The sequence below is a fragment of the Coffea eugenioides genome, chromosome 3, assembly GCF_003713205.1.
Source record: "Coffea eugenioides isolate CCC68of chromosome 3, Ceug_1.0, whole genome shotgun sequence".
In the NCBI taxonomy this organism is placed as follows: domain Eukaryota; kingdom Viridiplantae; phylum Streptophyta; class Magnoliopsida; order Gentianales; family Rubiaceae; genus Coffea; species Coffea eugenioides.
The window spans coordinates 38,641,424-38,662,311 of NC_040037.1; the positions used below are offsets into that span (position 1 = coordinate 38,641,424).

Below are 20,888 nucleotides of genomic sequence, written 5' to 3' on the forward strand. Positions count from 1 at the left end.
TGGTTTTTTTTTAAAAAAAAAAAAATTGGAAATGCTTGTCAATTTCTATCAATGCCAGATGAAATAGAGTTGTTATGATATGCTGTTTGATGGAATTTTAACAGAGTATTTCTTAGAGCAAGTTGTTTCAAAGATGTGAGGTACTGAAGTTGATCAGGCAGAGAATCCCAGTCAGAACACCCAAACAATTCTAGTTCTATAAGGGTTGAAAGATTTTGCTCAATGCCATTGAAAATGATTTGGAATGAGCCAAACTCCAAGAAACAACCTATGTACAATTGCCTTAGCCTAGTATGACCACACAAACCTGTGGGCACCATATCCAATTTGGGGCAGTGACGTATCCTTAGACAAATGAGAGAAGGCAACTTCTGCAAATCCACTGGAAAAACTACAAGCTCATTGCAGTTCTGTACCGACAGATACTCAAGAGAGGTGCAAAACTGCAATGCTTCTCCTGGGATGTTGGTCAATCCATGACAACCAGCAAACTCCCAGTTACAAAGAGAAGTATGGCCTGGCCCTGGCACTCTGGCGCTGGTATGGATCTGAGACTGCCACATCCATTTATTGTTAGTCTCTCACGTGACTGGAGGGTGTGTAATCCTTGTGGTAACTCAATCAGACTATCGCAGTGCTCAATCTCCAATATCTTAAGAGAATTGGCACAGCCTGACAAGTTTGAAGCAAAATTTGTCAGGTTTGAGCAATAGCCCATGTTAAAATGTGCAAGCTTTGGATTGTTTTGAAATAAACAATCTGGAAGACATGTTAGATCTGACAGGCCATATATGCGTAGTGTTTCAAGAGTGAAAACATTACTACATATGCTTGACAATGGCAAGATGCTGCCATCACCCGCTATGCTTAAACTAGCGAGACAACGGAATTTTCTTGGAGTGGTCCTTAAATTCGGGCAATTCCTGATGATCAATTTTTGGAGGCGAGGAAAGAAGCTCACTTCACTTGATGCTGTTGTACTTGAAGATGGCATATCTGGAACATCAATCCATTCTACCAAGCTCATCATTTCCTCTAGAAAGAGATTTTCAAGTGCTGGAAACCATATGGCTCTACCTAGACTACTACAGCTCGATCCAATGTAGTAATCAGTTCCATAAGATGGAGGAGCTATAATTCTTACATTAGTAAGCCCTTGCAATCTGAGACGCTGGAGAAATGGTAAATGCCCGAGCATTGGAATTTTTTGACATCTTTTACACTGGACTAGTTCTATCTCCACCAAATTCTCAAGTAATAACCATGCATTCTCGGTTTTGACAGCCATTTTCATAGCCCACACAGGAAACTCATTGCCCATGAAGTTCTCTATCTTCAAGCTTTTTATATTTGGGTGAGGTTGGAGGCCTTCCAGTACATTTTCGTCCTGGTTGTCGCCTTGTCTCTTTGTTCCCCAGTAATATTCCAATTTGTAGATATTTGGCTTTCCAGATAAATTTGCACTTCTGGCTTCTTCTGCATCATTCACCAGTTCTAGATTGCGTATCTTCAATTCACCTCCAAGGTTATTCAAGCACCCCAGCTCGCTAATTCTACGGCCCTTCTCTTGATCCACATTAAAGCATGACAATGCTTGAAGATCAGTCAGTTTTCCTATCCCAAATGGCATTTGAAATCTTTCAGGAAAGTAAAAATGAAGGTGTCTCAAGCTGATCAAGTTATGAAAATTTTGTGGAAACTTATCGATAGAACCATGTAGATGGAGGGCCCTCAGAGTTTGCAAATTATACAACTTGCAAATGGAGTTTGGCAGAACCTTAATTTGGGTTCCTGACACATCAAGATATCTTAAATGTGTTAGCTTGTTGATTTTGGAGGGCAGTTCCTTAACAAGATCTGCACCCTCCAAATTTAGTACGCGCAAGAGTACAAACTCTAGCAACACTTGGTGAGAAACATCATGTTTCAAGAACAACGTGCGCAGATTTCTTGCCTTTTCTTCCAGCAGATTTTGCGGTGTTTCACTCAATGTGCTCAATGCGAAGCATCTGCTTTTGGCACTTGAAACAGAACTTGCAAGATCATGCACAAGATCATGCATCTTACAGCTAATGACATTATCATATATATCCTTCTCCACATCTTGAAGTAAGCAGTTTTGCAGTAAAAGGTGGAAAATCTTTATCCCCGTTTTCTCCATCACATCACTTCCTTGATTTGAATACAAAAATCCTTCTGCCATCCATAGTTGAACCACTTGTTCCTTTTTCAAATTGAAATCCTTGTTAAAGATTGAGCAATAAGCAAAGCATTTTTTAGCAGCAGGAGTTGGCAAATGATCAAAGCTCAACTTCAGTATTTGCAAGATACTACTACCATTTTCATCTCCATTTACATGAGAAAGGCCTTCATTCAAAATTAACATCCACTCAGATTTCCCCTTGTTGCGTAAAATTCCTCCTACCAGATTTGCTGCTAATGGTAAACCTTGACACTTGGCTGCAATTTTCTTCCCTATGGTGTCCAATTCCCTTGGAGCTTCTCCTCCTGGGAATGCTCTAGCTTTCACTATTGACAGACAATCTTCTTCAGATAACTTTCCAAGGAAATGTTGGGGTAGCGTCGCAACTATTGAAGCTACTTGTTCACTACGTGTAGTCACAAAAATGCTATTTCCCTTGGTTGTGTTGATCCCTTCCATTGATCTTTTAAAATCACCCCATTTATCAGCTTTATCATTCCAAACATCATCTAGTATGAGAAGATATCTTCCAACCCCTATAGCCTTTTGAAGGTTTTTCACTATGGCTTCCCTGCCCTGTACTTCAACATGTGTTTGTGTCAATGATTCGAGCATCATGGCAAAAAGCTTCGTTACATCAAAATTTTCAGATCCACAAACCCAAATTCTTGCATCAAAGTAGTTCTTAATTCTTTCATCTTTGTATATTAACCGAGCTAAAGTTGTTTTCCCCAATCCACCCATTCCCACAATGGGAATAACTGAAACAACTTCATCCCTTGATCTCATCAATGTTTTCACTAAATCAGATTTATCATTATCTCTTCCCAGAACATTAGGATCAACACTTACTGAGTCAGTCTCTCTGCTTCTTGCTATGGAATGAGAAAACACAGCACCAGCAGCAGAATCTGCATCCACATCTCTGATATGGAACTGATGGCCAAACTCATTTGCTTCCTGGTTAATCCTTTTCAAGTTTGTATTTATGTCCTTGAGTTTACCAGCCAATTCCCTATTAAAAGAAAAGGGATTTGAGAGCAAGCTGAAGATTTTTACCTTGCTTTCCACTTTCTTCTGTAGCTTTACTTTGTGTTGGAGAATTTTGTAGTTCATCTCGTCCAATACATCATCGGCATCATAAGCCACGCCTTCAAGTTTCTCCAGCCACAGTTTTACAGCTTCTTCTCCAACTGGTCGTCTCTCAGCATCTCGCAAGAAGGCCTGTATCATGGCCAGTGATCCTCTCAGCTTTTCAAGATCTTTCTTGAAGCCGTAGATCAGGCTAAATTCTTTGTTGACTAAAGAAATCACCTTATCCAGCGGACCCTGTACAATGGCCTTCACCGAGGCACTAAGCACAGCTAGCTCAGCCATTTTGCTTCCTTGTGAGCCTAAACAAACTGAGAGGAAAAAAGTGGTGGAAGACTTGGTTGGAGAAAATGGTTGACAAGTTTATGAGTGTAATTGCTTAGAGCCACAGCTATCCAATGGCAACTTTCTTGACTCCTGTTCTGCAGCTAAACGTGGTTAACTACTTATGGGGAATAAAGGTCCCACGTAAATAAGTTTTTTAGGTGTTTGTTTAAAATTTTACGATAATTTATATAAAAATTGTAAGAAAAATTTTTAAAATGTGTAAATTTTTAAATATTTTGAAATGTATAATTTAAAAATTTTGAAAATTTTTTTAATATTACTATAGTTAAAGTTATTAAAAAACTTGTAGAAGATAAACTTGACTAAAAACTTATTTGTCAAACAGGCCCAAAGTTTGATACAAAAGCAAAAAATTTGCATACAAGTTGTACAAAAACATTAGTAGCGTTTTGAAAGGTATTTTCAAGACAAGTAACAAGACATCCATTTTGCAGTTCTTTTCGTGCTTCACAGAGGACTTTAAAAGAAAATGTCAATTCATCTGGATTCAAACATAATTAACAGGTGATTCAAAATTATGGCCAATTCATTGTTAACCCAAGCAGCACCAGCAACTACAGCAATACCAATTTCGACGAGATCAAAGCAGAGTAATGCTACTCAGTCGTCTTTGAGTTTCCCTAGAGTTTCTGCATTTCATCGTGGTTCTGATCAAGCTCCATGCCCCAACCTTCTCTACCGCAGGTTTGTTTAACAATGTAGTTTGGTTCTGTTTCTTGTATGTTGTATGCCTTTGCCTAGACAGTTATGAAAGCCAAATGTTCCTTCACTGCCAAAAGAAAATCCATTATAAAGTTCTTCTGTCCAAAATTAAAGATTTATATCCAGTAAAAATACAGGTCTTGGTGATTGTAGTTTAGATAGTTAACGCATTCTTTAAAAGAAGAAAATAGAAGAAAAACCTAAGCACGAATTTCTCTAGGAAAATGAACTAACTTAACATGTTGGAAATGCCAAACTTTTAAACATTGTCAAATGGAGTTCAAACTACTAAATGATTTTTCCAATTCTCAGTGGCACTTGGTGTTGTAAAATATATAGTATTTCAAAAATATTCTTTGTCCCACATCGAAAAAATGAGAAGTATTATTTTCTCTGTCCCACATTGAGAAGTGAGAAGGGTTGCAGTCTTTGTCCCACATCGGAAGTGAGAAGGGTTGCACCTCACTCTGAAGTCTATAAATAGGATCCACTTCTCCCTCAGAAAATTACCCCAGCAGCTTCAGTTAATATCTTTTGATAGCTACTCTATCCCTCTCTCTCTCTCTCTTTTATTTTTTTGTTAGTTGATATCTTCCTGATAATTCTGTTCTCATCCTTTTTATATATATATCTGCTGGTTTTAATTTGCTAGTTCTGGTCCTTCTAGTTTGCAACAAGAAGAAAGTTTGTCTTTCTTGTTCGCAATAAATAGAAGAAGGCTTGTTTAATCTTGGGGAAACATTTCAATTTCATGAAATAGTTTCTTAGGACAGTGCTACGCACGACTCAAGCAGATAGTGTTAACATTGTTGTAGCCAATTATCCAACAATCTAAGAAACTATGGCATCTGACAATGTTAGCACCCCGCAGCCTTCATCAGCAACTGTTGCAGTGGCACTACCATTCGCCAAGCCCTTTCCAGATGTATCCAAAATTGAAATTTTCGCCAATGAAAATTTCAAAATGTTAGGACCGGGCCAGGAAATAGACAAACTCAAGTTAGCACAAATTAGGCGGTATAACCGACCATATAATAGATAGGCGGTAGATACCAGTCATATAATAATTAGGCGGTAAAACCGACCATATAAAGACGGATAACAAAGCAAATAAAAGACACAGAAGATTTACGTGGTTCGGTCAAATTGACCTACGTCCACGGGCGAGAGAGGAGCAATATTTCTACTATGAAGAAGAAATACAAAAGACCGTAGGAAAGTGGTTCCTAGGCCAATAGGCACTTACAAAAGAGTTTAGAAAATATTCCTAAACTCAAATCAAGAGAGCCTAAAATATTTGACTAAATGGGCTAGATGACTCAAGAAGCTAATAGCCCATATAACTCTCTTGAGTGGTGCATTAAACCTTCAATGGCCTTCCTCTATTTATAGGAAACAAGAGAAGGCTTCCTCAAGCCTTTGTCGATGTGGGATGCAAAATTCTGCCACCAATCAAGAATTGCGGCTGCGTTGACAAATCAACAAATCTCCACCTTGGCATAATTTTGGATTCCACCATCAAATAGTAAAACTGCTCCACCTTCTCCACATAAGCCCCAATGGGCGTAAATCACCAATAATGAACACCAATCAAATCCAAGCACTGCTTGAACTTGTAAACTGGAAGAGGCTTCGTAAACATATCGGCTGGATTGTCCTTGGTATTGATTTTCTGAATAAGGACTTTTCCCTCAGCAATGATATCCCGAATGAAGTGATACTTCACATCAATGTGTTTCGTCCTCTCATGATACATCTGATCTTTAGTCAAGTGTATGGCACTTTGACTATCACAGTGAATATCAGTAACACCTTGATATAGACTTAGCTCGCTAAATAAACTCTTCAACCACAAGGCTTCTTTGATTGCCTCGGTCACAGCCATATATTCTGCTTCAGTAGTAGACAAAGCTACGACAGGTTGTAGAGTAGCTTTCCAACTAACAGCACAACCGCCAATGCAAAATACATAGCCTGAAAGTGATCTTCTCCTGTCAAGATCTCCAGCGTAGTCTGAGTCTACAAAACCAACCAAAGTGTTATTATTTCTTCCAAACTCCAAACATACATTTGAAGTACCTCGCAAATATCTGAGAATCCACTTCACAGCCTGCCAATGTGTTTTACCAGGGCAAGACATATATCTGCTAACAACACTGACTGCTTGTGCAATATCTGGACGAGTACAAACCATTGCATACATAATACTGCCGACTGCACTGGAATAAGGAACCCGTGCCATATAATCTTCCTCTTCATCTGATTTTGGTGATTGAGCAGCAGATAGCCGAAAATGGCTAGCAAGAGGAGTAGATACTGGTTTAGCATCTTTCATGCCAAAACGCTCCAAAACTTTCTCAAGGTAATTTTTCTGGGTCAAAAATAACTTCCCTACTCCTCGATCTCTTTTGATATCCATGCCAAGAATTTTCTTAGCTGCTCCCAAATCTTTCATTTCAAATTCACTATTTAACTGCAGTTTCAAAGTGTGAATTTCTGACAAATTCTTGGCAGCAATGAGCATGTCATCAACATAAAGCAGCAAATAAATAAAAGAACCATCATTTAACTTTCGGAAGTAAACACAACTATCATACATGCTCCTCAAATAACCATGACCCAACATAAAGGAATCAAACCTTTTATACCATTGTCTTGGAGACTGCTTCAATCCATATAAGGATTTCTTCAATAAGCAAACATGGTCTTCCTTACCTTCAATCTCAAAACCCTGGGGTTGTTTCATATAAATTTGTTCTTCAAGTTCGCCATGTAAGAAAGCTGTCTTAACATCAAACTGCTCTAACTCCAAATCATACATGGCAACTAAAGCAAGTAAAACACGAATAGAGCTATGTTTAACAACAGGTGAAAACACATCATTAAAATCAACACCTTGTACCTGACTATAGCCCTTTGCAACTAATCGTGCTTTATACCTTGCATCTTCAACCCCTGGAATACCTTCCTTCTTCTTGAAGACCCACTTGCAACCGACAATTTTCTTAGCTGACGGCGGCTTTACAAGAACCCAAGTTTCATTACGATGAAGAGATTCAATTTCTTCATTCATCGCAATCAACCATTTTGCAGAATCATCACAAGAAACTGCTTCTGAATAGGTGGAAGGCTCACCAACTGCATCAGTTTCTTCTGCAATAGACAAAGCATATGCAACTAAATTTGCATATCTTTGTGGTGGTCGAATGTCTCTCCTTTGTCTATCTCTGGCTATGGAATACTCTTCTTCTTCAGAACTATCTTCAACAGTAGATTCAGGTGTATCTACTGGCATTTGAATAGAAGATTTGGTCTGAGAAGGACCAGAACTGCCAATATCAAGCTCCACCTGCTTCTGTGTACTATCAGTAGTACAAGGACTAGAAGACTCCTTCTTGGAAGATAACATAGATAATTCATCAAAAGTAACATCTCTACTGATTACAAATTTTGGGGATTTGGGATCAGGACACCATAATCTGTATCCTTTCACCCCAGAAGCATACCCAAGAAAAATGCACTTTTTAGCCCTAGACTCCAATTTTCCATCATTCACGTGCATGTATGCTGGACACCCAAAAACTTTTAAATTGGAGTAATCAGCAGGAGTACCTGACCAAACTTCCTCAGGAGTTTTGAAATCAAGAGATGCAGAAGGAGAACGGTTGACAATATAACAGGCCATATTGATCGCCTCTGCCCAAAAGTCGTTTGTCAACCCTGCATTGGAGATCATACATCTTGCTCTCTCCAAAAGCGTTCTGTTCATACGTTCAGCCACACCATTTTGTTGAGGCGTCATCCTGACGGTGTGATGCCGAACAATTCCTTCATTCTTGCAGAATTCATTAAATTCACCTCCACAAAATTCCATGCCATTATCTGTTCTCAACCGCTTAATGTGTTTTCCTGTTTGCTTCTCAATCAAAACTTTCCATTGCTTGAAAGTTAGGAAAACATCATTTTTATGCTTAAGAAAATATACCCAAACTTTCCTTGAATAATCATCAATGAAAGTCAACATGTACCTGGCACCACCTTTAGAAGGAGCACGAGAAGGCCCCCAGAGGTCTGAATGAATGTAGTCCAAAGTTCCTTTTGTCCTGTGAACTGCCGGCAACTGGAAGCTAACTTTCTTCTGCTTTCCAAAAATGCAATGTTCACAGAGTCCCATCTTTCCAATACTTTGACTACCAAGAAGACCTCGTTTGCATAAAATAGATAAGCCCTTCTCGCTCATGTGCCCCAATCTCATGTGCCATAATTTGGTAAAATCAGAATCAGACAAAGTTGATGTAGAAACAGCAGCAGCACCTGTAACAGTAGATTCCTGCAAAATATATAGAGTACCAGATCTGTGTGCCTTCATAACAACAAAAGCTCCTCGACTGATTTTGAGAACTCCATCTCCACCTGAATACCTGCACCCAATAGACTCAAGAGTGCCTAAAGAGATGAGATTTTTCTTCAAATCTGGAACATGTCTAACATCTGTGAGCGTCCTCACAATACCATCGTACATTTTAATCCGGATTGTGCCTTTGCCAACAACTTTACAAACAGCGTTGTTGCCCATTAAGACAACTCCACCTTCAGTTGATTCATATGTTGAAAACCAGTCCCTATTGGGACACATATGATATGAACAACCCGAATCTAAAATCCACTCATTGTTAGATCTAAAAATATTTTCCGTTGCACAGAAAATGGTTCCATCATTCTCATCAGCTGCTATACTAGCTTCAGCGGATTCAGTATTTTTCTCAACAAATTTCCCTTTTTGCTTTTCTTTATTTTTCAATTTAAAGCAATCAGAGATAACATGGCCCTTCTTTTTACAATAATTGCACACCACATTTTTATGTCTGGACTTGGATCTACTTCTATTTTCTGTGTTTCTCTTTTCAGATCTACCCCGAACAAACAAGCCATCGGCTTGACTCCCACTAGTTTCCCCAGTAATGTCCCTATCTATCTGCTCTTTAGATTTTAATGCAGATTTAATTTCCCGATACGAAATTGTTTCCTTTCCATAAATCATAGTATCGCGGAAATGCTTAAAAGATTGGGGAAGGGAACACAAAAGCAATAGGGCTTGATCTTCATCATCAATTTTTGAATCTATATTCCCCAAATCCATAATAATGGAATCAAATTTATCAAGATGGGAGAGTATAGATGTACCTTCAGACATCCGAAGCATGTACAAACTCTGCTTCAAATATAGCCGATTCTCGACTGTCTTCTTCATATACAAGGCTTTCAATTTATCCCACATAGCCTTGGCTGAAGTCTCCGTTGCTACCTCACGCAATACCTCATCGGAGAGATTTAAGATTATACTGGATCTGGCCTTCTTATCCATATCAGCGAAATTCGCATCCTTTACATCTTCTGGTTTATTCTCGATTCCGTGAATCGCTAGATCAACTCCGTCTTGAACAAGAATGGCCTCCATCTTGAGCTGCCACATTCCGAAGTTGACATTCCTGTCGAATTTCTCGACAACCGTCTTTGTTATCGTCATTGTTGCCACAAAATCAGTAACTTAAAATTTGTCTCAAAAATTGGCCAAACAAATATGCAAGCCTCGTGAGCGGGCCCCACAGGGTGAGCGGACCCCACGAGATAAGCGGGCCCCACGGGGATGAACGGACCCCACAAGGTGAGCGGGCCCCAACGGATAAACGGACCCCACAGGATGAGTGGGCCCCACAGATAAACGGACCCCACAAGATGAGTGGGCCCCACAGGATGGACGGACCCCACCAGATGAACCTGTCTTGCAAAATATAACAACCAGCTCTGATACCAGTTTGTTAGGACCGGGCCAGGAAATAGACAAACTCAAGTTAGCACAAATTAGGCGGTATAACCGACCATATAATAGATAGGCGGTAGATACCAGCCATATAATAATTAGGCGGTAAAACCGACCATATAAAGACGGATAACAAAGCAAATAAAAGACACAGAAGATTTACGTGGTTCGGTCAAATTGACCTACTTCCACGGGCGAGAGAGGAGCAATATTTCTACTATGAAGAAGAAATACAAAAGACCGTAGGAAAGTGGTTCCTAGGCCAATAGGCACTTACAAAAGAGTTTAGAAAATATTCCTAAACTCAAATCAAGAGAGCCTAAAATATTTGACTAAATGGGCTAGATGACTCAAGAAGCTAACAGCCCATATAACTCTCTTGAGTGGTGCGATTGAAACTTCTCAAAGGCCTTCTCTATTTATAGGAAACAATGGAGGCTATTCCCTCAGCTTCTGACGATGTGGGATTACAAAATTCTGCCACAGTCAAGAATCAAGAATTGCGGCTGCAGCAAGAAGTCAAGAATTTGCTGCTGTGGCTTGACAAATCAACAATGGTGGGCGTTGAAAAGTCAACACAAAAGGTGGCAAGAACGAGTACACTCACGACTCGACATCCATGGAGTGGTCTATGCACTAACGGAGTCCCAACCTGCTTCAACCACAGATGTCAAAATACAAGAATCGTGGCAATATGCCAATAAGGTATGTAGGCATACTATTTTACAAACACTCTTAAATGAATTATTTGACGTGTATTGTAGCTATATGCAAGCCAATAAGTCCCAGTATAATAGACTAAAAAATTCCAATTACAAGCCTAATATTCCCAACTTTAAGAAAAAGAAAGGCAATTGCCATTATTGTAGAAAATCAGAACATTATGTTGCCCTGTATAGATACAATAAAGGTGACAAAGCAAATGGTAATCCTCCTAAGGTTAATTTAACCGAAGGAGATGAAATAATTGCTGCAGTCATCTTTCAAGTGAACATTGCAGCTAATGTTAAAGAATGGGTGGTAGACTCTGGGGCTACTCGGCACATATGTGCGAATCGAGAAGCGTTTTCCTCCTATACTTCAATAGGGGATGATGAAAAAATAGTTTACCTTGCAGACTCACGAACTACTAAAGTTCTGGGTAAGGGCAAAGTACTATTGAAACTCACTTCAGGAAATACTTTGGCTCTTAATGATGTGCTGCATGTTCCAAATATTCGGGCAAATCTTGTTTCTGTGGCTTTGCTTGGAAAAGTTGGGGTGAAAGTATCATTCGAATCTGAAAAGATTGTAATGACAAGAAATAATGTGTTTGTAGGGAAAGGCTATTGTAATCAGGGACTTTTTGTACTTAATATTTCCAATGTGATAAATGAAAATGCATCTTCTTCTGCTTATATTGTTGATTCCATTTCTTTATGGCATGCTAGATTAGGACATGTTAATATTGGTTATATAAAGAAAATGCAATCATGTGGTCTAATTTCTGGTATTAATGATAATATGGACAAATGTGAAATATGTGCAGAAGCTAAAATAACAAAGAAAAGTTGTATAACTGTCCATAGAGAAACTGAGTTATTAAATTTAATTCATACTGATTTAGGTGATTTAAAACAAACAATGACTAGAGGTGGGAAAAGGTATTATGTCACCTTTATAGATGACTATTCTAGATATACCAAAGTTTATTTACTTAGAAATAAAGATGATACTTATAATGCCTTTTTATCCTATAAGTCTGAAGTAGAAAATCAACTTAATAAAAGGATAAAAAGAATTAGATCAGATAGGGGTGGAGAATATTTAACTTTAGATAACCTTTGTGAACAGGAAGGCATAATACATGAAATAACTCCACCTTATTCACCAGAATCTAATGGAGTAGCTGAAAGGAAAAATAGAACGTTAAAAGAAATGATGAACTCTATGTTAATTAGTTCTCATGCTCCAGATAATTTATGGGGAGAAGCTATATTATCTGCATGTCACTTACAAAATAGAATCCCACATAAAAAGACTGGCAAAACACCTTATGAGTTATGGAAAAATTATAAACCAAATTTGAAATATTTAAAAGTTTGGGGGTGTCTTGCTAAAGTCTTATTGCCTGAACCTAAGAAAAGGAAAATAGGTTCTAAAACTTCTGATTGTATGTTTATTGGATATGCTGAACATAGTGCTGCATATAGATTTCTTGTGTTAAGAAGTGATATACTTGATTGTAATACAATTATTGAGACAAAGAATGCTGAATTTTTTGAACATATTTTTCCACTGTCTAGTAAAATTTCTCATGCACCTGTTGAAATAAATAAGGAAATTATTCCAATTGAGGAATTAAGAAGGAGCAAAAGGCCAAGAAAAGAATTTTCATTTGGAAATGATTTCCAAACCTTTCTTGTTGATAATGATCCTTTAACATACTCCGATGCTATTTCTTCTCCTGAGTGTAAATTTTGGAAAGAAGCAATTAAATCTGAAATTGATTCTATCTTGTCAAATAAAACTTGAATTTTGGTAGACTTACCTCCTGGTGCAAAACCTATTGGTTGCAAATGGATTTTTAAAAGAAAATTTAACTCTGATGGCTCTATAGAAAAGTACAAAGCTCGTTTAGTAGCAAAAGGATTTTCTCAAAAACAAAATATTGATTATTTTGATACATTTGCACCAGTAACTAGAATTGCGTCTATTCGAGTTTTATTTGCTTTAGCTTCTATCCATAAACTTGTTATTCATCAAATGGATGTCAAAACAGCCTTTTTAAATGGTGATTTAGAAGAAGAAATTTATATGTTTCAACTTGAGGGATGTATTGTATCTGGACAAGAAAATAAGGTTTGCAAACTAATTAAATCTCTTTATGGTCTAAAACAAGCTCCTAAACAGTGGCATGAGAAATTTGATCAAGTCTTGATAAAAGATGGATTCTCGTCTGTAGAAGTGGATAAATGTGTATATTTCAAAATTATAAATGATCAATATGTGATAATCAGTTTATATGTGGATGACATGCTTATATTTGGTACTAGTCTAGATATTGTAAATAGTACTAAATATTTTTTGTCTTCTGATTTTGATATGAAAGATTTGGGTGAAGCCAAAATAATATTTGGTGTTAAAATCATAAGGAAAGGTGATGGTATAATGTTGTCACAAGAACATTATACAGAGAGACTTCTTAGGAAGTTTGAAAATTATGATGTGACACCTGTGAGTACTCCTTATGATGCTAACACTCAATTAAAGAAAAATAATGGTGACCCAATTGCTCAGTCTAAATATGCTCAGATTATTGGGAGTCTGATGCATCTGATGAATTTCACTAGACCTGATATAGCTTATGCTGTATGTCGACTGAGTAGATATACCATAATCCCAACCGTGAGCATTGGTTTGCATTAGTCAGACTAATGAAATATTTGAGAGGTACCATGAATTTTGGTATCCTGTATAGTGGATTTCCCACTGTATTAGAGGGTTACAGTGATGCTAATTGGATCTCTGATTCAAATGATACGAAATCCACTAGTGGTTATGTGTTCACCCTTGGTGGTGGTGCAATAGCATGGAAATCTGCTAGACAGACAATCATTGCTAGATCAACAATGGAGTCAGAGTTTGTAGCTCTGGAACTGACAGGGACTGAGGCCGAGTGGTTGAGAAATTTCTTAGCTAACATTCCTTCAACTAAGGATTTGTTGCCTCCTGTGTCCATACATTGTGACTGTCAAGCAGCGATTGCCATAGCTAAAAATAAATCGTATAATTGTAAAAGTCAGAGTTGAATTTGGCCGATCCTCTGACTAAACCCGTAGGAAGAAAATTGATTCTTCAAACTACGAAAAGAAATGGGACTTCGACCAACAAGTTGTCAATAGAGACGGTAACCCAACCTATGTGATTGGTGATCCCATGAAGTAGGTTCATATGGGTAATAACAAGTCTATATTGATAGTAAAGCACTTCAAATTTAAGTCCCTCTAGAGATAAGTGCTTTGAGTAATTGTGAGGATGAGTTAAAACTCTTAATGAATTCATATCCCATTAGGGAGGTGTAGTTAAAGCAATATACACTTGATGAATTCACCTATATGAGAGTGGAGTGGGGCCGCTCCTATAAGAGTCATTGGTCAAATCTTTAGAGCTCTCATGAATAACCAGGCAGGCGCACGGCCAAAAAGCGCAAAATCGCGTTAACAGCAAATTATGGGTTGTAATGTGATTGATAAAATCTCTGTCATACATCAAGAGTTATTGGTTCATAGAAATTTATATTTCACCAATAATTCTGTAGATCATATTTTATCAATCTATGTTTGGTTCATAGTCCAAAAGACACCAATCTAATTACATTTCAACCAAATCCAGCAGAGTACTTTTAAAATTCTTCCTTTATCCAAAGAATTTTTTTGAAATAGGTGGGAGATTGTTGTAAAATATATAGTATTTCAAAAATATTCTTTGTCCCACATCGAAAAAATGAGAAGTATTATTTTCTCTGTCCCACATTGAGAAGTGAGAAGGGTTGCAGTCTTTGTCCCACATCGGAAGTGAGAAGGGTTGCACCTCACTCTGAAGTCTATAAATAGGATCCACTTCTCCCTCAGAAAATTACCCCAGCAGCTTCAGTTAATATCTTTTGATAGCTGCTCTATCCCTCTCTCTCTCTCTCTTTTATTTTTTTGTTAGTTGATATCTTCCTGATAATTCTGTTCTCATCCTTTTTATATATATATCTGCTGGTTTTAATTTGCTAGTTCTGGTCCTTCTAGTTTGCAATAAGAAGAAAGTTTGTCTTTCTTGTTCGCAATAAATAGAAGAAGGCTTGTTTAATCCTGGGGAAACATTTCAATTTCATGAAATAGTTTCTTAGGACAGTGCTACGCACGACTCAAGCAGATAGTGTTAACATTGTTGTAGCCAATTATCCAACACTTGGGCTTTGCCTTTGCTGGTTTGAGCAAAATTTGCTATCTTATCTAAGAGAAAATGATAGATTGACTCAGTTACCATGCCTAACAATAGTTAATCGATGTGTATAAGTTTCCAAGAATGCTTTACTTTCATCACTTCTCTGTAATAAAAAGACACAGGAACATAAAAGAAGTACTGTCAGTTTAGGGATATGGACATCTTCCTGAATCATGGGGGTTCTTTCTGTCATGCAGAAGTCTTGCATTTGGTTTGGTTGGTGCAGTGCTAGGCTTGAACACGGCTGAAAAAAATGCAAGTGGTGCTGCTAGAAGACCACCACCACCTCCACCGGAGGAGAAAAAGGACCCCAATGTGAGCGGCCTAACGGCCAAAGTTCTGGCAAGTAAGAGGAGGAAGGAAGCCATGAAAGAAAATGTGGCCAAGCTGAGAAAGCAAGGGAAGCCTATTATTACTGAACCATCTGAATAGCTTTGTTTTTTTTTTTTTTTTGGCATTTGAGCAATAGTTTTTTTGGTATAGATTTCAATCCTTCCTGTATAATTTCAAGAATTGTCTTTTACAGAAGAACGAAAACTATTATCCAAATTGTCATGAATTAGAGAATGAATCCACTTTCACTCACTTTTGGAGAGATTAACAGTCAAGCCAAAATCCATAACTAAATTATCCAATCCGGCTAAAAGCTTGGTGAGTACCCCCTCCTCCACCTTGTAACCAAAACCTGGAAATTCAACGACAAACCCACTAATACACTATACATAATGAGCGAGAATAATCTTTGACTGCAAATGAGTTGTTGCACATTCTGAGAGTGAAAAATTATAATCAAGCGATTTCGTTCTGAAGGTCAGGGGCAGCCAGACTCCTATCACAGGAGATCAGCTGGGCTTGGTAATTGGATCGAACAAATGATAAATGATACTGATTCTAGACAGTTTTGAGTTGGTTTTGGCTGGAGAATAAGAGTCTTTGTTCGATGTCTGATAATTAGGATTCAAAAGTCGCTCTGTCTCTGCTTCCTCTTCTTGCTTCTTTCCTCCCCCTTCTTCCAAACAATTTAAGTTCAGGAACATAATTGGTTTCTCCTTTCGTTTAAAGAAGATATGCGAGATTATTCCCCAAGAAATTTGTTTCCCAGTCTTGTTTATCGCCAATGCCCATCCCATTGAATTTTCTTCCTTGTGTGGTATATATTCTAATCTATAAACAAATTAGCGTGAGAGAACGTGCTATGCATGCGTGAGAAAGGAAGTTGCTGTAAAAAAAAAAAAGGAGAAATGGTGAATTTCATCCTTAAACTTTTTCACTAGTGCCAATTTAATTTCTAATTTGTATTCCTAACCAATTTGATTTATGAACTTATTTTGAAGTTTCAATTAAGGATGTCCGTGGTTGCAAGAACTTCCATGGCGGCGCTACCACCTACAAGTGATTTTCATTAAATAGGGATAATTTGGAAACGTCACTGATTGTTAAAACTCTAGGGGATTTGGGGGGATGCTTGTCCACAGTTTGGAAGACCGGAACTAGCAAGGGAAGGGGAGGGACCACCGCTCCCCAAGTTCTAGATATTCATATTTTCTCCCTTTTAAATTTTGATAATTTTGAAAATAAATCTTATGTATTTAAATTCAAACTTATGTATTTAAAATTTTGAAAATAAATTTGATAATATGAATTCAAATTCAAATTCGAATGATGCGTTATACATCCAACGATGAAAATGTATACACTTTCAGTTTATTGTCCTTTCAAAAAGTTTCAAAACATATATATTGTTTGGGTTTTATCACTTTACCCACTTAATGTTTGGTTCCAATATCAATTTCTTCCTTAACATTAAGTGTTTGGATACAAAATTTATCCCAAATAATATTTCGCTTGCATCATAAACACATTTTCCAACCCACCTTTTTATATTCCCAACCACCTTTTTATCTCACATACATCACATCAGAAAAAGTGCTACAGTAATTATTCCAAATAATATTTCAAATAATACCCTATCCAAACAAACCTCACTTTACTTCTAAGACAAACGGTGAAACTTAACGGAGTTTGTTAATTTAAATGAAAAGACGTGTTTAGCCTTTAAAATTATTATCACTTTACTCTTATAAACTATAGCCTTATTATCAACTTATCCCCTCGAGTCATTTTTTTAGACAAATTATCCTACCATTAAATGTTTCCTCACCCACCTCGTCTCGTTGCCATCTCTAATCATAGGTTACCCAGAAAAGGATGATTTCTGGTAGCACTAATGCTATTCCTGGAAAAACATGTTTCATGAGCTCTGTCATGTTCTCTTCATTTGTTCAAACAGGCGTTGGCAATGAATAAATATGCACTAGAGATTGGAACTGGAAATTTTAATTTGTGGGGAGCAAAATACATATGCATATAAACCTTCGTATCAATATAACATGTTTTGAAAATTTCTTACGATACATTAGTAGCTTAAAATATGTATGAGTTTTTCAAATTTGTCAAAATTTTAAAGGAAAAAATATGAATATTTGCAATTGCGGGCCGCTAGTTCCATCCTTGGGAACTTTCAAACAGAGGACAAGCATCCCCTCAAATGCCCTAGAGTTATGACTCTTGTTATGAGTTTTGGATGGCTATTGGACTATTATGGACGCTCAAGATGTTGGTTATAGAAATAAAATTTTATTAAACAAATCCTTCATTACGCTACGTGAATCGCACGTACTCTCATAGACTCGTACTAGTTTGTTTATAGAATAAAAGATATATCGCACAAGGAAGAAAATTCAATGGGATGGATATTGGCGACAAACAAGATTGGGAAACAAATTTCGTGAAGAATAATCTCGTGTGTCTAATTTAAATGAAGGAAAATGCACCTGTAACCAACGTTATCGAAACAAAGTTTTTAGCTGATATTACAAGTTATCACAATTTTGATGACCGTTTGATTGATTGTTGGATCCATCCACCTAGAAAGGATAATACCTAAAAATTTGTTAGTAAGTTTCTCATCTAAAATAGTAAGTTAACGTTACAAATTAGTAACTTTTATGTTTCAAAAAACAAATTAGAAAAAATATGAAACTTACTTTTTTTTTGGAATGAATTACTACTTTATATCCCAAAATTACTTTTACTTTTTAGAGAGTAAGTTTGGTACAAATAATTGTAAAATTTTATAGATAAATAATAAATCTTATTGATAATATAGTAAATTTGATTAATGATCAAAACCTACTAGTTTGTGGCACAAAATTTAATATTTTACTTAAAAAAACTTATATCAAACTAGCATTAGGTTGTTTATCTAAAATAACGCTATGATTTTTTTTAATAAAAATTGAAACTTAGTATTATAGTTAGTAAGTACTCATAATATACTTGTATAATTCATGATTGTTTGTATCATTTAAAATCTTCTGCATTTTATTACATTTTAAAAATATTGTGAAAAATAATTTTACTTTTCACATAACCTTATAAAATATGCATTAAAATTTTGTTGTATTATAAATTCCAAGCTATTTTTCAATTTTTGAAAAGTTTGAAAGTTTGGATAACAATAATAACAAATTTTCCTAGTTATATATACAATAGCACTTGTTTATGTATCACAATTTCTATAATTTAATATCTATGAATATAATAAGATGATAAAGTTTTAATATATTTATTGTCTGGGACACAAGAATAAAATTTAAACGTGTATTAAGGTAGCATAGTCTTTGAAAATTATAGTAATTATACACATATATTAAGTTTCATAACTTTTAAATATATTTTGTAATATTTACATGGATTTGTATGCATTTTTTGCCAAACTCATATTTTTTGGGTTGAACTTTTAATTGTATGTAATATAGACACATATTATATATTGTATTTTATGTGTTCCAAGTTTTTAGTTAACTATGCTATTACTTTATTGCAAAAACTTAACATTATGGTTGTGAAGCTTACACTTAGCCAAAATTAGTAAGATTTATGAGACTAACCTTAAATTTTTTTGGATAAACGGTACGTAAACTTCTAAAATTGTCATTTTATAATAATCTTAACTTTTTATGGGTGAATGGTATGTAAACTGCTAAAATTGTCATTTCACAAATGACTAAAACTTACTACTTTATGGCTTACATTCCTTATATTAGTTTGATCGACCTAAAAATTTACTATAGTCATGTGTACATTGATTATTGTTTTGAAATTTGCACCAATCTTACTATTGATATTATTATTGGTACAAGTACTACTAATTAAAGCACAATAAAATCAAGTCTTTTTGCCTTTTTAATGTTGCAGTTATTTTATCAAAAAATTATTAAATCATTCTTACAATACACAGTTTCCCCTAAAAGTAGTAACATTTTGTAAAAAATTGAAATAATTTCATAAAATTTTTTAAATTTTTAGAAAAAAATTTACATGAAATAATGTTTAAAAATTATTTTGATCTTGACAAAATGATACTCTATATTTGATATTATACAAAATCTAAATCAATTACCATTATTTTTTTTATAAATTACATGCCATAACAAAGGGAAAAAAAAGGCAAACTAACGTAACAAGTTTATCATTAAACCACAAAAATTAACAAGAAAGATATTATTATTTTATCATAATAAAATATCACATTATCAATTTCATATTATATGCATATAATTATATTATATTATGTATTATATATATATAATACTAAATAACTTAAGCGAGCTGGGAATTCTAAGAGTTAATTTGATGGAGGCACGTATGGAGCCTATTTCCAAGTGGAAGTCGAATTCAGGGCAATTTTTGAAGAAAGACTTTGAAAACTTTAATTTTCATTATTAATTCTAGTAGTGGATTAAGGAACTTGAAATATTATCTTCGTAGTTACCCTTTTCTATTTAGGAAACATACGGTGTTATTGGTAGTAGAGACCGATTAGGAAACAAAAAGAAAAAGCAAAGTACGGACCATTTGATCACTAATTCGGCCAACAACAATTTCGGGTGGGGACTCTTGGAAGTACAACACACACGGGTGCCACTTGTTTTGGCTCTTCTTCTGGCCTTTTCGTTAGTTTTAGAGAAAAAAACCATACAAAATTTAATCAATGGAGTCTTGCAAATTTCCCTTGAGGATGCGTGGTTAAGTCTTTTTTTTAGTCAAGGGCTAACTTAAAGACGTGGTTCTAAATATCTATGAGATCAAATTATTTTTATTTATTTATTTTATTCATTGATATTCGCACGTTTCTGTTTAACTTCTTATGATTATTTTGTTATTTGAATGTCAAGTATCCGATATTCGAATTAATCTAATAATCTACTGTCAAGTTAACCAATTAATTCCGTAATTATTTGATTGGTTAATACTAGTGGCAACTAGTGTGATTGGTCTCATGTTAGAAAAACATATGATCTACTGTCAAGTTAACCAATTAATTCTGTAATTATTCGATTGGTTAATACTAGTGGCAACTAGTGTGATTGGTCTCATGTTAGAAAAACATATGATCTAATTTAAACAAACCCTTGTAGCATATTTGTTAGTTAGGGTTTGACTTTTCTAATTCTTAAGGAATCGAAAAATGAAATTTTATGATAGTACCTAGGGTTATTTTTTTGTTAGAGAAATAGTTGATGGTCGTACATTGGTTATCGAAAAAGTAAGAAAAAGTTGGTTGTTTATCGCATGCATGACAACTATAACCAATCTATTAATGAATAATTGAATTATCTTTGCATCGATGATCAGTTGAATGGACCGTGTTTGAAAAGTTGTACATTTGGCTAGAGTCGT

The 20,888-nt window shown here is 35.8% G+C and overlaps 2 protein-coding genes across 2 annotated transcripts; one reads left to right on the forward strand and one right to left on the reverse strand.

Moving 5' to 3' along the window:
* Positions 1 to 469: 469 nt before the first annotated feature.
* Positions 470 to 3,580, reverse strand: LOC113766558 (putative disease resistance protein RGA3). The gene has a single exon (XM_027310736.1). It carries the CDS (start codon positions 3,578 to 3,580, stop codon positions 470 to 472), a length of 3,111 nt encoding a protein of 1,036 aa, XP_027166537.1.
* Positions 3,581 to 4,072: 492 nt separating this feature from the next.
* On the forward strand, positions 4,073 to 15,741 carry LOC113765708. The gene is made up of 2 exons (XM_027309951.1): positions 4,073 to 4,327; positions 15,341 to 15,741. Exons 1-2 carry the CDS (start codon positions 4,161 to 4,163, stop codon positions 15,573 to 15,575), a joined length of 402 nt encoding a protein of 133 aa, XP_027165752.1. The 5' UTR covers positions 4,073 to 4,160; the 3' UTR covers positions 15,576 to 15,741.
* Positions 15,742 to 20,888: the final 5,147 nt, after the last annotated feature.

What these genes read in the sequence shown, in the direction of transcription:
- LOC113765708 (XM_027309951.1), top strand. Translation starts at nt 4,161, where the DNA reads ATGGCCAATTCATTGTTAACCCAAGCAGCACCAGCAACTACAGCAATA. An exon ending in CCCAACCTTCTCTACCGCAG is followed by an intron (nt 4,328 to 15,340) that starts GTTTGTTTAACA and finishes TCTGTCATGCAG; the next exon opens with AAGTCTTGCATTTGGTTTGG.
- LOC113766558 (XM_027310736.1), bottom strand. Translation starts at nt 3,580, where the DNA reads ATGGCTGAGCTAGCTGTGCTTAGTGCCTCGGTGAAGGCCATTGTACAG.